Source organism: Echiichthys vipera (assembly GCF_963691815.1).
Source record: "Echiichthys vipera genome assembly, chromosome: 19".
In the NCBI taxonomy this organism is placed as follows: Eukaryota; Metazoa; Chordata; class Actinopteri; order Perciformes; family Trachinidae; genus Echiichthys; species Echiichthys vipera.
The window spans coordinates 8816646-8831333 of record NC_139844.1 but is presented as its reverse complement, the minus strand read 5'-3'; the positions used below and the strand labels follow the sequence as shown (position 1 = coordinate 8831333).

Below are 14688 nucleotides of genomic sequence, written 5' to 3'. Positions count from 1 at the left end.
CATACATAAATATAAATGCAGCAATATTGATGTAAAATTAGCAATATCATAAAATGCGTTGCAAGACTGAAAACGTTTAAGTTACTTCTGCTTCTTCTTGATGTTCGAGTTAACAGCTTTATAGGTGTTATGATTTCCCGTAATTAAAAGCTCATTAAGGCAGAGGTGGAGCTCTGGCCTCTGACTGGCAGGAGGGAGGCGTCAGGGTGGGTGTGTGCAGGGAGGTCGGGTTCCCCCCAGTGCGCCCAGCCGCAGTCCAGTGCGTAAAGAGCGCAGAGCAGCGCAGCAGAGAGCCTCTTCACTGTCCACCGCGTCCTCCACCACCCCCACTGGGATTACCGTGTTTCCTGTCCGTCTGATCAGACCTCTGCTCTCTAAATGAAGCTTGGTTCTTCTCCGTGATTTCTTCGCCATGAGCTGCCTGGATGTGATGTACCAAGTTTTTGGTCCTCAGCCTTATTTCAGCTCCTACAGCCCCTATCACCACCAGGTATGGGTCACATATTCTTTAAAAAACGGGGTTTTAAAGTGCTTCTACAGTATTTATTTCTGCATTGTTGACTTTATATCTGTTTGAATGCACATAAAACTTTACCATTAAATCCGCCAATTAAAACTTAATTATAGGCAAATACATTAAACCGCAACAATTGCCCATACAGCCAAATCATTAGAAAACTTAATTATTCTATTTCTACAGACCTTAACGCCTCTGAATATCCTCTGTATCTCTAAAAATATACTGTTAACCAGCACGTTAAACTCAATACAACGCAAGGCACGGACTATATGAACCGTGCGCTCTCTGCAGAGGATCCATGCGTAAAACTTTCTTTTGGCTCACCAGTTCACTTTGTCTGCATTTATATGGATTTAAATATCTAATTTCTAAATCTTCTTCACCACACGGCCATGAGCACGTTGATTGTTCCTTCTCTTTATGTCGAAAAATAAAATAAGATGTATTTATTGTTACATTGTTTTAATAGCAATTGCAGATAAGCTCCATTAAAGTCGAAACTGAGCGTTTCATGAATCATTCTCACGAGTTTTAAAGAGTTTCAGAATACTTTTACATAAAGGATTTTGTTTGATTTTTGGTTTGTGGTCATAACTAGTCCAAAAATGAAATTAATAACAACGTATTCTTCCAAAAGTTTAGTTTCCTTCCTAATATTTTGATGCAAAGCTAATACATTAGGATTAAAATCAATTCTGTCATCTTGTTTTACCTGCTGATACATTTTTACAGCACAATTGTCGCATTAATTGCCAATAAGATGTTGTGAATCTACAGTATTAATTTTACTTTCTCATGCCATGTCCTCACGCTCAACATTGCAGCATTTTGTGTGTGTGTGTTTGTATGTGTGTGTGTGTGTGTGTGTGTGGGGGGGGGGGGGGGGGGGGGCGACTTTTCAGACCTGTTAATGGTCTTTTTCACTCTCTTAAAACCTCTCAACATCCAGGAATATTTCACATAGTGCCAAAACTCACTTTGTGTGTCACCTAAACAGACTCTGGATCAGCCACTTTACCCCCATGCTACACACCATAGTTATGATACATATGTTTTTATTCAAATTATCAATTGCTTTGTATAGTTTGTCATATAATAATATATTAAAACTTCCCATGCATGTTTTAGCTCTAACTAAAAGTAATTTCATATAGTTTTTGCACCATACCATGAATTTTTTCCTTCTATTTATCTTTTTATTTGAAGTAAAAAATGAAAGTAAGAGTATACACAGTTGTTCAGTCTTCGTGTGTAGCAGTAATGATATGCAAAGTTATAATACACTTCGTTAAAACAACCATAGCTCTCTACATGATATAGTAGATCTATATAATCATATAGTGATACATGGGTAAATTAAAAGACAGGCGAACAATTGGATTTAAACTCATTAAAAGCCACACCCTTCGGTTAACAGTTTATCATCATTTATGTCAGTTTGTACGGAAATAGAGTTTAGGGGGATTTCCTCCTATGCACCTGTTGTGTGCTGAAAAAAACCCAGCACATTTTATGAGGTGTAGAGGTCAAATGTCGCATATTTTATTTATATTTTCTTTTAGTATCTGAATTCCCACTGAAAGATCTATGCATTTAGGTAAAATTATAATGGGCCAACAGCACACGAGATAATCACACAGTTCTCATGCCTCCTTCTTAAGAAACTGGCCTTGTATACCAAAATGCAAGACCCCCAGGACAGCGGCAATCGGCTCATCCCCCCGGGCCCCCCGGCCATCAAAGAGGAAGATAAGGAGCTGCCCCCGGGAGCCGAGTACCTGAGCTCCCGCTGCGTCCTCTTCACTTACTTCCAAGGCGACATCAGCGCTGTGGTGGACGAACACTTCAGCCGAGCCCTCAGCCACACGACTGCGTACCCTGCATCGAGCAGCCACAAGGCCATAAGAGGTGTGTGTGTGTGTGCGTTTGTCTTTGTATGTGACTGTCAGTGTGGTAAAAAGCCCCTGAAACACCATTTTGACCATCATCTGGACACTAAATCTCACCAGTGAAAGCTTTCATGCTTTACTGGAAACTGCTTTACTGGTCGTGTTTGTGCTTTAAATGTCACTTTGGTTCCTGCTGTTGTTAATTTGAATGATTTGTTTCCTGATTTTGATATTGTGGGACAGAGGCTGTTAAAAGCTCATTCCCCTGCATTCAGTCGTTTTGTCTTGATCTCTCATACAGCAGATTTCCACCAGGTAACATTAGATGAAATATTTTCATGCAGCAATAAAAGAGAAACTCTTTCAATTGCAAATAACCTGCAATGTTTTTTCTGTACTCACTTAAGTCGAGAGCTTCAGATCTGAACTACAATATCTTAATTTGTTGCTGCAGAGTGGCACTGATGCTGCTGGTTTTTGATGGCCACTGCACGCATGATCTGAGGCTTACGATTTCCAATTTTGCTCTCCTCTTCAGTGTCTTTTAACTTGACCTTAAAATAAATGGTTTTCAGAATATTTTGGCATATTAAAACTCAGAGTACTTTTGTATAAAACTGCATTTGAATTCGCATGAATCTAATCGATGGAATTTAAAGGGTCCCCCGAGGACAACGGCGACAATAATGATCACTTCTACAACATGCATACCTTCCCATAGTGTTAGATGGATATATCTCTAAATATGTGGATATCATAACAACATTTTGTGAGCCTCAGCTTTTGTTTATTATAGTGGCTTGTATAGCGGTTTATTATGGTCTTTGTGTCACTGTACGGGAGAGTCTTTAAATTGAAAGTAGAGAAATTGATGTCACAATAGGAATACCTTCACTGGGGTTGGATCACAGATATGGAAAGTATTTTTTGATTACATTTATTTCTCAAAAGGAAATTTCCCCTTTGTGGGACTAATAAAGGAATATTTTATCTCATCTCATCTGTGAGTGCTGAATGCTTTTGGTTCCATGTAAACGGTACTTCAATACTGTAGATCATTATTTGAACCGGTTAAAAGTATTTCCTAGGAATTCCTTCGCTTAAAAAAAAAAAAAATATTCCTTTAAGTGTCAGTTATAGTTACATCTAGACTTTGCGCATTACGTTCACTTTTCATTATTGATCTTGAACAGGATGTTGAAATAAATAGCTATCTAAGTATTCCATAGCTGTTTTCATGATTATAAATGAATTATAAAACCTAATAGAGGTGATTCATATCTATCAGGGAATCAAAAACGAAATATTACAGTGTCCTTTCGTGAACAGCCAACATTCATCTCCCGTCCTGTCCTCTCCTGTATCCGTCCAGAATTAAAAAAAAAAAAACACACACTTTTTGCACTGGTTTACAGGGTTCTCAGTGGAAGTACAGAAGATGGAGATTAAAAAAGACCCTTTCTCAAGCCAGCTGAGTATTAATATAACTTTGCCTGGGGATATGTCTACAGCGTGCCCACTCCTTAAATATCTCAAAGTTGTGTTAATTATTTATATGGCTACAACTAATGGTTATTATCAATAGTTAATAGTTTCATTATCCATTAACCTTAAAACTTTTTTCTCAGTTAGGAGATTCATTGTTTTGTCTATACAATTGTGAAAAATCACCATCACAATTTTCCACATCTTGAAATAGCTTTTGAAATGTTTTTTCCACCAACAGTCAAAATATACGAAGATAATCAATTTACAATGATATATAACAGAGAACATTAGCAGATACTAAAGCTGTGAATATTTGGCATTTTTGAAACTATTATCAAAGGAGTTTCTAAATTAATTCAGTCAAATTATCAAATTAAGCAATTACCTCAGCAAATAAGGGATGCAAAAGACATTTAAATAGATTTTAAAAGAGGCGCTATGGACACAAGCTTTGGGAAAAACAACAACAAGTTGTCCTGTGATAAGATTTTCTTGTCGAGCTATCTCTGAAGCGTCCTTTAAAATGTACCTGTATGGATGTCTGTCTTTCTAGATGGATCATTCCCGATGAGCCAGAGAAGTTTCCCTCCGTCCTTCTGGAACAGCTCCTACCAGCCGTCAGTCTCCTCTGCGCTGGGCAGCGCTCTATCAGCTCCCCACACAGAGCTCCCCTTCCATGGGGACCCATACTCCTCCGCCTCCCTGCACAGCCACCTTCACCAGCCCAGCCCCGACTCCTGGCACCCATCCCATCACCACCACCATCATCACCACCATCCATACTCACTAGGGGGCGCTATAGGCAGTCAGGGCTCAGCGTACTCACGTCCGGGGGTTCACGAGATGTACGGCACAGCGTTCGACCCGCGGTACAGCTCTCTGCTGGTGCCATCAGTTAGGCCTCATCACCGCCTGACATCGGGCAGCTCGGTACCAGGACCCAGCGCCTCGCCCTGTGACCTGGGAGGGAAGGGGGAGTCGGGGGCGGGTTCGGCCTGGAGCGGCGCCTTCACTGGAGCTGGAGCAGAGATTGGACTCAACATGGACACAGGTATTGTCAATTTTTCGAGACAAGCGTGACCCGAAATCAAAGATCTCCCATCCCTCTCAATCAACGGTGGAGGGACTTCTTCCAGGGCAGACAGATGTGTAACAGATGTACAAAATCATCACTCTTGGCTTAAAGTAGCGCCAAGAGTTTCTGGTCTAATCAAACACCACAGACATACTTAAGTTTATTCTTATGGTTTTCCTTCATGACTGTCTTGAAGCTTTTTTTGTTATTTAATGGGGAATTCAGAGCCATCTTATCCCTACAGCTTATTCTAATGAAAAATCGGAAACCCGAAAGTTTGAATAGTAAGTTTGTTTCTCACAAAATGTTGTTTATTTTATGAGCTTATATGATTATTTTTTTGTGACATATAGGACAAATTATACAAATCACTCTTTGCCTGATGTGCTATTAGCTCAACTCTGCAAACACTGTCTTACAAATTACAAACATTATTACTTTTCATAGTAAGTTTTTCATAGTGGATGCCGTACGTACAAAGTGTAGGACTCTAGACACCACATCCAGATATGGTCTTGGGGACCGCACGATGGTGTGGTGGTTCACACTGTCGCCTCACAGCAAGAGGCTTCCTGGTTTGAATCCCAGCTGGGGCCCTTCTGTGTGGGCTGCGTTGCATGTTCTCTCCATGTCTGCGTGAGTTCTCCCCAGGATCTCCGACTTCCTCCCACAGTCCAAAGACATTGTGTGTTAAGGTTAATTGATGACTCTAAATTGCCTGTAGGTGTGAATGTGAGTGTGAATGGTTGTTCGTCTCTATGTGCCCTGCGTTACACGGGTGTCCTGTCCAGGGTATACCCTGCCTCGCGCCTAATATCACCTCCAGGATGGATATTTTGGAGGAAAACAAATGAAAGCCAGAAACATTAATTTGGAAAACATAATCCGGCCATTGTTTTTCTTAAAATGTAGTTGCTGTTTTTTTATTACTTGCATATAAACCTAATTTCTAGGAGACAGGTTTAGCTCAGCACATGTGCTTGTATACTTGTACATGAACACTTTTTATAAGGGGATCACATTTGACTTAAAGGAATACTTAACATTTTTTTTTTTTATATCAATTGCTCACTGAGAGTTACCTTGAATTCCTGAAGAATGTGGCACGCTTCCATAATGAACATTGAATCAAAAAATGGAGAAAAGTCTTGATGATTTTTTGAGAATGTCAATCAGTTGAACATTAATTTAATTATAAGGATATTAATGATCAGTTGCTCCGTTTTTTGAGTTAGTCTAAAGTCTAGATTAACAGGACAAATTTGGAATTTATCCAAAGTTTCTCACTCCGATGTTTATCCATTTCTGATTGGGATTGGCCAATTATGAAAAGTGATGTTGGTAAATTACAACATGGAGAATATCTCAAAAGTGCCAGGCATTGGAACTGGACAAAAATCGATCCTGTGTGTTTACAGGCAGCGGTTCACTTGTACCGGGGAAGGGAATGCACACCAAAAACTGGGTGCCAGTCTATGCAATCGCATCATCGCATCAAGATCATAGCTCCAATGATTTGACAGAACACCCCATGTGTATACGTTCTCAGGAGAATGAAAAGAAGTGTGGTTGAAACATTAAAACGATTGGAGCCTAGTGTGCAGCCATTTCAACTTCAACAGATGTGAAATCCACCACTGAAAACAGCCAAAAAGCTTCGCAAAATAGTGACATCTAAGTCAAGCTGACATCTGTCGTCAGTGGTTATACCCTTCCATACTGACACACTGAAAATGTGCTGCTAGTTTGGGCCAACACCCGACTGTTAAATGCACAACCATACAGAGAACTAATTATGATTGTTGAAGTGTTTAAATGAAAGCAGCATTAAAGACAGTTTGACTGCCTAACAAAGGAAACTATGAGACCCAGGTTTAAATGAAGACCCCCCCCCCCGTCTCAGATCAACTTACAACAAGTGGTTGGAACCAACAAACTGACTGTCAATCAGCACGTTAACACCAGCTGTCAACTTCCTTTTCTGTTGCTGTCTTGCATTCATCCCCTCTCTGCCTCAGGCAATTCCTCCTGCTTTTATCAACAAGACGTTTGCGCTTTTTTTCTAATCTCTCTTTTCTTGCTTTTCTTTTCTTCCACTTCCCTTTCTTCCTTTCTTTCCCCCTCTCTCAGGTCTGCAGGCACAGGATAAGAGCAAGGATTTGTATTGGTTTTAGAGACTGCTGAGACCCCCACCCCCCACCCCCTTGCTTAACTTCTGCTCCAGCTGTAGCCTCTTTCCTTCACTCCTGCTCTACTCTATTGCTCTGCTGCTGTTATGGGATGACTGATAGAGAAACTGAAACTCAGTCAGACGGCAGTTTTGTGCTGTAACTGCTTCTGGTCTACTTGCAGCTCGGTGTTACGGAGGACTGTGCAGCAGCAGCGCAGCCCTGCTGAGTTGAACTGAATGCCGACAGTGTGGATACAAAACGAGCATAGAAACAAAAGTGGACTCATGGAGGAGAGAGAATCTGATCTTGACGGATGTGGACAAAGACAAGACTCTTTGTGCTTCTGTAACAGGCAGGGACAACATTCCTAAACTGGAAAAAGTCTGGGGACAGACGTGTGTACATGTGTTGTCCAACTCCAAAGACAAGCGCTTGAAGGACTTGGCAGGACTTGCCTCACTGGGACAACTGGACAACAGACACTGGGAGTGTTGTGGCTGGAGGGAAGGCCGTGTTGAATGAAAAAAACACTCAGTATTTTATGGCACTGTAAAAGTTAAATTAAACAGTTTTGACTGAGAAAAAAAAAAGATATTTAGGTAATGATTTCACGCACAGCTGCAAACAACTTGAGCCGTGTCCCAATTCCACACTGTGTGCAAGCAGGTTTTGAGCATATTAAATCAGGATAAAGTGTATTCAAAAAAGTCAGTATGCAAACAAAATTGTGTACTAACGGATACATTTACAAGTTTCAGTTGATGTAAACTGTTATGAGCAAGGGCTCCAGGAAGTTATTAGAAAACAGAAAATAATCATTAAGTCTTTGTGCTTTTTTTTGTGAAGGTTAATCTGCAGTGGCAAAGTCGCAGCTTGACTGACATCCATTGGAACACGTATTTCTTCTCTTCCCGTTAGCACATTTGAGTATAGTGATTTCTGATGTATTCATTTGTATATAAAGGAGAGCCTTTGGATATTGGTTACTGTATATGTAGTATGGAATTGGGACACACTTATCTCAGCAGGATGTTACAGAGACTGGGATGTAAGTTTAGATTTGGTGATTTGTTAGTCAAATAACAAGACAATTTGTTGGTAATAATGTAAGTGATCTATCATCATTCATCAGGCACCAAAACATTTGCTGCTCAAAGCCTCTCAAATGGGAGGGTTTGCTGCTTTTGTCTGTTTTATATGACTGTTTTATATAATTGAATATGTTTAGGTTTTGCACTGTTGGTCGTACAAAACTCGTACACGTAAAAATGTCATGTTGGACTTTAGGAATTTCCCCCCATTTTCCTTTTTTACAGTAAATACACTAAAAAATGAATCAATCAATTGAATCAAAAACGTATACATGCTTACTGCAAAACTGTGCTATTGCCGAGTCAAAGATGTCACAGAAAAGAGAGGTATAGATAATCTCACACCATGTCCCAACAGCAGGAAACTCAAGCTAGCATCAGCATTAAAATCCGTTTGATTACGTTGTCTTCTATTGCAATTTCCTAACTGGCCTGTTTTCAGCAGAACTTTTGTTGGACGCTTCACTTCTATTTATTTCTCTCTTGCGTGCTGAAAGCACACCAATGGACGAAGAACAGCTGATTCATAAAGTTGAAATGAGGATTTATCCACAGGAGACCTCCGCTGGTGCACAGGAAATTTACCCTTTATTACCTCACACATTCTGTGCTTATTTAACATATTAATGTGGACCGAGAGCATTAAAGCAACCCGACAGTTGGACACTCACATGCTATTAGGACACGGTGTCAGATGTTGAAACATTTTAAACATTTTATATGAGGTTGGAATAAATTAAAAAAAAAATGCACATTTGAAAAACAAATTACTATTTCCATGTCCATGTCCATGCTGAGTGTCATCAACTTCTATTCAATGTTAAACTGTTTGATGGGCTAAATAGGGATAAAAGACCCTTTAATCCAGAAGGGTCCAGCTGATCCACCGCAGATACAACAGGGATGGATATTTTCATTGAGAATAATGCTAACTGGAGCAAACATCAATACATCTCTACACGTAACTGCAGACTGGACTTTGATAGTATCTTTCATCTGTACATTTATGAAACGTTATTTTATGTTGAAAGCACATATTTAAAAAGAATGAGTGTGACAACGAAATAAATGTAAACTTCACACCAATGGCTGCTGAGAGAGAGAAAAAAGGGAGGGGTTCTACTGTTGAATGAGGAGAACGACGGCTATTTGAAGCCACTTGACTCTTTCTCTCCCTGCTCCCATGCAGCTGTCAACGACAACTGCTCTTCAACTCAGGGAACACACACACACATACACACACACACACACACACACACACACACGTACACACACACACACACACACACACACTAAAACACACACACACTAAAACACACACACACACACACTCAAACACACACACACACACGTACATATTTAGTACTTAGTGTGGACTACAGTCTCTGAGTTCTTTGTGAGAGCTACCACTTACACTGGAGCTAGAATGGTACATAACAAATTAAAAATATTTATTTTAAAGCTATAATTGTGGGGACCGGCCCCTGTTGCTAGGCAGCCTTGATTGTTCTTTTTTTTAGGTTTCTCTCTGAGGGAAAAATCACACTTAAAGGTCCGGTTCCTGAATCGAACCAATGAGAGGATGATACATTGTGTCCATTTTCCAACTGGTCAGGTTTGTGTTCACAAAAGCAAAACTCAAAAGGTCCAGACATTGCAAAAAAAAAAGCTGTGTGGGGGAAATGTTGTTGGTTTATTGGTCATACAGTTGACGGGTAAAAATACAACGAACTTGTCACAATTTCTACCTGGATAGCATATCATGGAGCATAAACATTTACACAATTACTTTTTTATTTTATTTTTAAAAACCTGAATAAAAGCATCCAATCCATTAAGAATCTAACTAGTCAACCCTATGAACACCATTTATTTAAAATGAATTTAAGATCTCCCTGTATTCTGCTTCAAACACATGAAGTAATGCCAGAATATCTTTATTATTGTAGCATAAAACTAAACTGATAACATCCTAAGCATGTATTTTCAGGCAACTTTTAGCTCGACTGATTTTGTTTAACAAATAAGAAAATGTGGTGTTAAGTGTACATAGAGTGCAGTAGGAATTAGTCCTAAAACTCAGAAGTGAGTTATTTGCACCTCCGGCTCATCTCAAAATCAATGTTTTTTTTTGACAAAAAACATCACCACGCTGTTCAAGTAAGATCAGTTGGATGCTAGTGGGTGACATAGTTTGTTCATAGCCTAACGTAACGCTTCAAAAGTTAAAAGTGGCTTTGAAGATAATCTTGCTAAACAAAAACATGTAAGAATCATACACTTTTGTTTACCACAGAGCATATTTTGAGCCCATTAACTTTTTGTTGAGGGTACCTGGGCTGCCAACTCTTAACAGTCTGAGCCACACAGCCTTAAAACTAGTGCATCATAATAAAAAGTAATCAAGCTAATTAATCAGGTGTTGATTGGGAAGTGAAAAAGACCTTGGATTTCTGTAATTGTCAACTACTTAGAATCGTGTTTAGGACATCATAATGCAAAGTTGATCCAACTGCCATTCTAATAACAAATACACCCAGTGGCTACTTTATTAGGTATACCTGTACAATCTAATGTAATGATTTTGTTCAGTTAACTGCCAGTTTAAAACAGACAAGATTATGGCGATCCAGCTGCTTTGACAACAAGAACCAAAGCATTAATATACCTCAAGTTTACAGCGTACACTTGCAGCTTAACCAACACTTTTGGTTAATATAACGATAGTTTACCAGATGTTCATAGCAGGTAAAAGGTCACGTGCCAAGATGTCAGGTCCCTTCTGCTATCTCCGCCCTGAAATGTGAGACTAATATTACAGCAAACTACTAAGAGCTGGACCAAGGACTTCCTTAAACAGTTTTTATAACACAATACCTACCCAGCTGCTGAAGTACAGCAGTTTCCATTTTCTAGATGAGATGGAATTGTAGGCTTTGGTCCTTAAGATCTTTCCAATGACGACTGCTAAGTACTGGTTGTGCTTCAAGTGCCTCGAGGCATAGTTCTTCACCAGGAACTCTTTGCCGACTGATGTAGTGTCCCAGCTGCTTCTTTTTCAATTGAACTCCAAGGTCTGCTTTGACATTTATTTTTGTCGGAGAAATTGTGGATCCCTACCTGATACATGAATTACAAATGTAAAAGGGGAACCAACATCCTCACTTTTGAAAAAAAAAAATCACACAATTACACAAAGTATGTATAGTTTTATATAATTTACCTGCTATCCTTACTTTAATGTGTTGTGAAATATCCTGAAATACTACATTTTGTACCAGTGAATACAGAAATGTGTGTTATGGTAGTGATAAATTCTATTAAGCAACCACTTACAGAATGAGTAACCAAACTGATACCTGGCAAATCAATGTACTTCAGCACACTAATGGAAAAAGCTGCTGCCAAGTGATACATGGAATGATGCAATGTGTATAAATTGGACAAAACCAAAAGATCTTTATACATTTCACTCTTTTAAATTATATTAAGGCTTAAAGTTTTGCATAATTATGGTGTGGTTGCTTTGAGTGAAAGGTGGGTGTCATCACAAGAAACAAGCATAGACTGTAGGCATCATTCAGCCCACCTCAGCTCCATCCATGCTCCACCTCTTTGGGAGTTAAGAGAGGTCAGGCACTGCCTGTATGGCAACATCCAGGGCGGCTCATTTTCATTTATGTGAAATATTCACCAGTAGTTTTTAAATTGACAAAGTGGTGTCTAATAAATACTCTAGTGTGTGTGAACGTTGCAGTGAGAGCTTCTGTCGGTCCAGTAAGAAGAGGCATTGATAAAATAGTTCAAGGCAGAACAGTGGTTATTCTCAAGTGGAAGACACTCTTATGAGCCTTTGGTATCCGAAGTCCCATTCAACTTCACATCTATGGTGCCTTTTGTATCAGTTTGTGCTTAAGGACGGCCAATTCTCCTTTCTTTTCGTCCTAATGTCTCGGCATGGCATGGCATGGCATATAGGGCCTGAAACTTCATCTCACTCATATCACAGGAGAACTTTAATACTAATAGGGATGTGTGTTATTACATCATTACTTATATAGTATAAGGTGTAGGTCCTACAGGGGTAACCAAAGAGGACTCTCAAATGTGCTGTGTTTACTGTCTCTATAGGGATATAAACTAAAGCCCCTTTTATACGTGCACTGCGAATCTGAACTTAACTACACATAACACAGAGGAGCACAAATGTCCCAATCAGTCGAACTGGACATTAAATTACCCTCCTAGCTCCCTAAAACAAAGTTTGAGGAATGTTCGATTGAGCCTATGTGTGAATAGAGCAGCTCATTGTCTGGAAAATTGATGACGCATCTATCATGCGGCTTCCGCAAAACAGAGAGAAAGCAAACGTGAGGCCAAAGAAGAAGGGTGATTTACACAAAGGCAGAAGAGATAATAAGATAAGGGCATAAGCCGAAATCAAGGAACGGCAAAGAGACTTGGTAGTTGATGGCCAAATTACAAACCGGCTACAAGACTACAGTGTAATCCACTTTATTCCCTGCCTCCTCCATGCTCTACCCAGGTGCCTTCCCGCGTCTAAACCAAACAGAGTATTTCCAGTAAGTAAAAACACGTCTGTCACGGACAACCTCCTATTGTGTGCTGAAGAAAGGGCAACTCCGGACAACTCCAGACTCTGCAGACATCATCCTTATTCAATATGTCTATATGTCCAATATTAACAGGATAGAAAGAGAGGAAGGAAAGAAGTCGCAAAGAGAGTCTTTCATTTGAGATACAGTCAAATAAAAGACAATTTAATTTCAGCCATATGTTCCGTTTCTCATAAGCTGAAGGCGTGTGTTTGAATTTGTTTCAGCTGAGAGTGAGACAGCTGTGGATTAATATCGACTTCTGACTTGAGCGATGACGGACAAGAGAAGGGTGGAGAGGTGCTGTCTCTCTGTCAATACTCGGAAACACACCCCCTTCTGTTTTTTCTCCCTCTGATCTTTCTTTTGTCTTATAGCTCTCTGGAGGGATGAAAAAATGCTTATTTTCACAAAGACTTGAGGGTTAATTCAGCTCTCTCAGCAGAATAGGAAGCTATTGAGCTTTGCTAATTGGGTGAAACAGAGGTGAGGTTAAGGACAAGAGCTGCCTTTTAATCAAAGGACACAGAGGGAAGGAGTGCATTGATTCATCAGTTTATTTCAGTAAATTGTCCTGGAATAAATTGTTATACCTGAATAGTTAAAGTGCACTGGTCTTTGTGTCATTTTGATATTTTTACTTTTGGAAAAGAGGGAATCAGTGCATGTTTAATGTAATTGTAAAAAGTTTGTGGTCTACAGTGATGGAGATGGTCAAAATTTATTGGTGTACCCTTTTGTTTGAGTTGAGTTTGGGTTTGGGTTATTCTAGATTAATAAAACTATGCGGGAGATTGATTTCTGTTTAATAAAGATAGCTGAATGCTTGAAACTTTTCCTTTTCTTATTTCTTATTTTCTTAAGACCTTCTCAAAAAAACTCAAATCTGTGGATAAGGTACTGAGCATAAAGACCCTGATATATCTTTGTTCAGTGCTTTCAGCCCATAATTACTTGGATGAGTAAACATGTAAAAAGTCCTGTTAGCGGTTAAAATCAGCCCTATTTTGGCCACGTCTGCAACTGCTACAGTAATCTTTGTCTACACATATTCTCTTCTAGCTATATTTTCATTAATGTTACAATCTGTTTGCTCAGAAACTGCTAAAGAAGTAGTGACAGCATCATTTGGAGTAGTTGCTGTTAACATTACCTAACATTCCTACAGAATATTTTTCTACTGATCTGCGTTTGTAGTCGCTGTGTGCTGAGAATGCATGAATAAACAAAGGGGTGGGCCTGGAAACATGACGGAAACTACCCAGAATGCAATGTACAATGACATAATTGCCCCAGCCTATTTCTTTATATTGATAATCAAATCAAATAATTACATTTAGTATAAGAGCAGTGATTCATAGCGACAGACCTATAAAGAATAGTTACCGACAATGCAGCTCTTAGTTTTTGAGCTTCTTTCAGCTCATTGTTTTGGTTTTACGCCACATTTACTTCATGAATCCATCTTGTCACTCTCATCATCTGTGATTGCAGCAGCAGGCAGCTGTTTTCAGCAACAACTCTCCTTCTAGTCTAAAAACCAGTGAATCGATGCGACAAGTTCAGACTTGTTCAGTTGTTCCCCTTCTAAAGGAACTCAGAGGGAGGGAAATTGGATACAAAACAAATCAAATTACAACATTTTAACATAACATTCTTCAGGAAATTCATCGCTCGTCGCAGGTTGATAAACAACATATCTGTTAGAGGATCCAAGAATGAAAATTAAAACTGACTGCAGGACGGAATTTTATGGGTTTATTTATCTATTTTCAGGTTAAATTCAAACAATGAACATAAATATACTTGCAATGTGATTTCCAATGTGTGTGAGAGAA

General features: G+C 39.4%; 1 protein-coding gene across 1 annotated transcript; it reads left to right on the top strand.

Moving 5' to 3' along the window:
• The first annotated feature begins 349 nt into the window (after nt 1–349).
• On the top strand, nt 350–8434 carry vgll2a (vestigial-like family member 2a). Its single transcript, XM_083934020.1, has 4 exons — nt 350–490; nt 2182–2428; nt 4451–4948; nt 7103–8434. Exons 1-4 carry the CDS (start codon nt 413–415, stop codon nt 7144–7146), a joined length of 867 nt encoding a protein of 288 aa, XP_083790146.1. The 5' UTR covers nt 350–412; the 3' UTR covers nt 7147–8434.
• The last annotated feature ends 6254 nt before the right edge of the window (nt 8435–14688 follow it).

Excerpts from the sequence above, each read along its gene's own strand:
- vgll2a (XM_083934020.1), top strand. The coding sequence starts at position 413 with ATGAGCTGCCTGGATGTGATGTACCAAGTTTTTGGTCCTCAGCCTTAT. Across the intron at positions 491-2,181 it reads ACAGCCCCTATCACCACCAG|AAACTGGCCTTGTATACCAA; the intron begins GTATGGGTCACA and ends CTCCTTCTTAAG. Across the intron at positions 2,429-4,450 it reads CAGCCACAAGGCCATAAGAG|ATGGATCATTCCCGATGAGC; the intron begins GTGTGTGTGTGT and ends CTGTCTTTCTAG.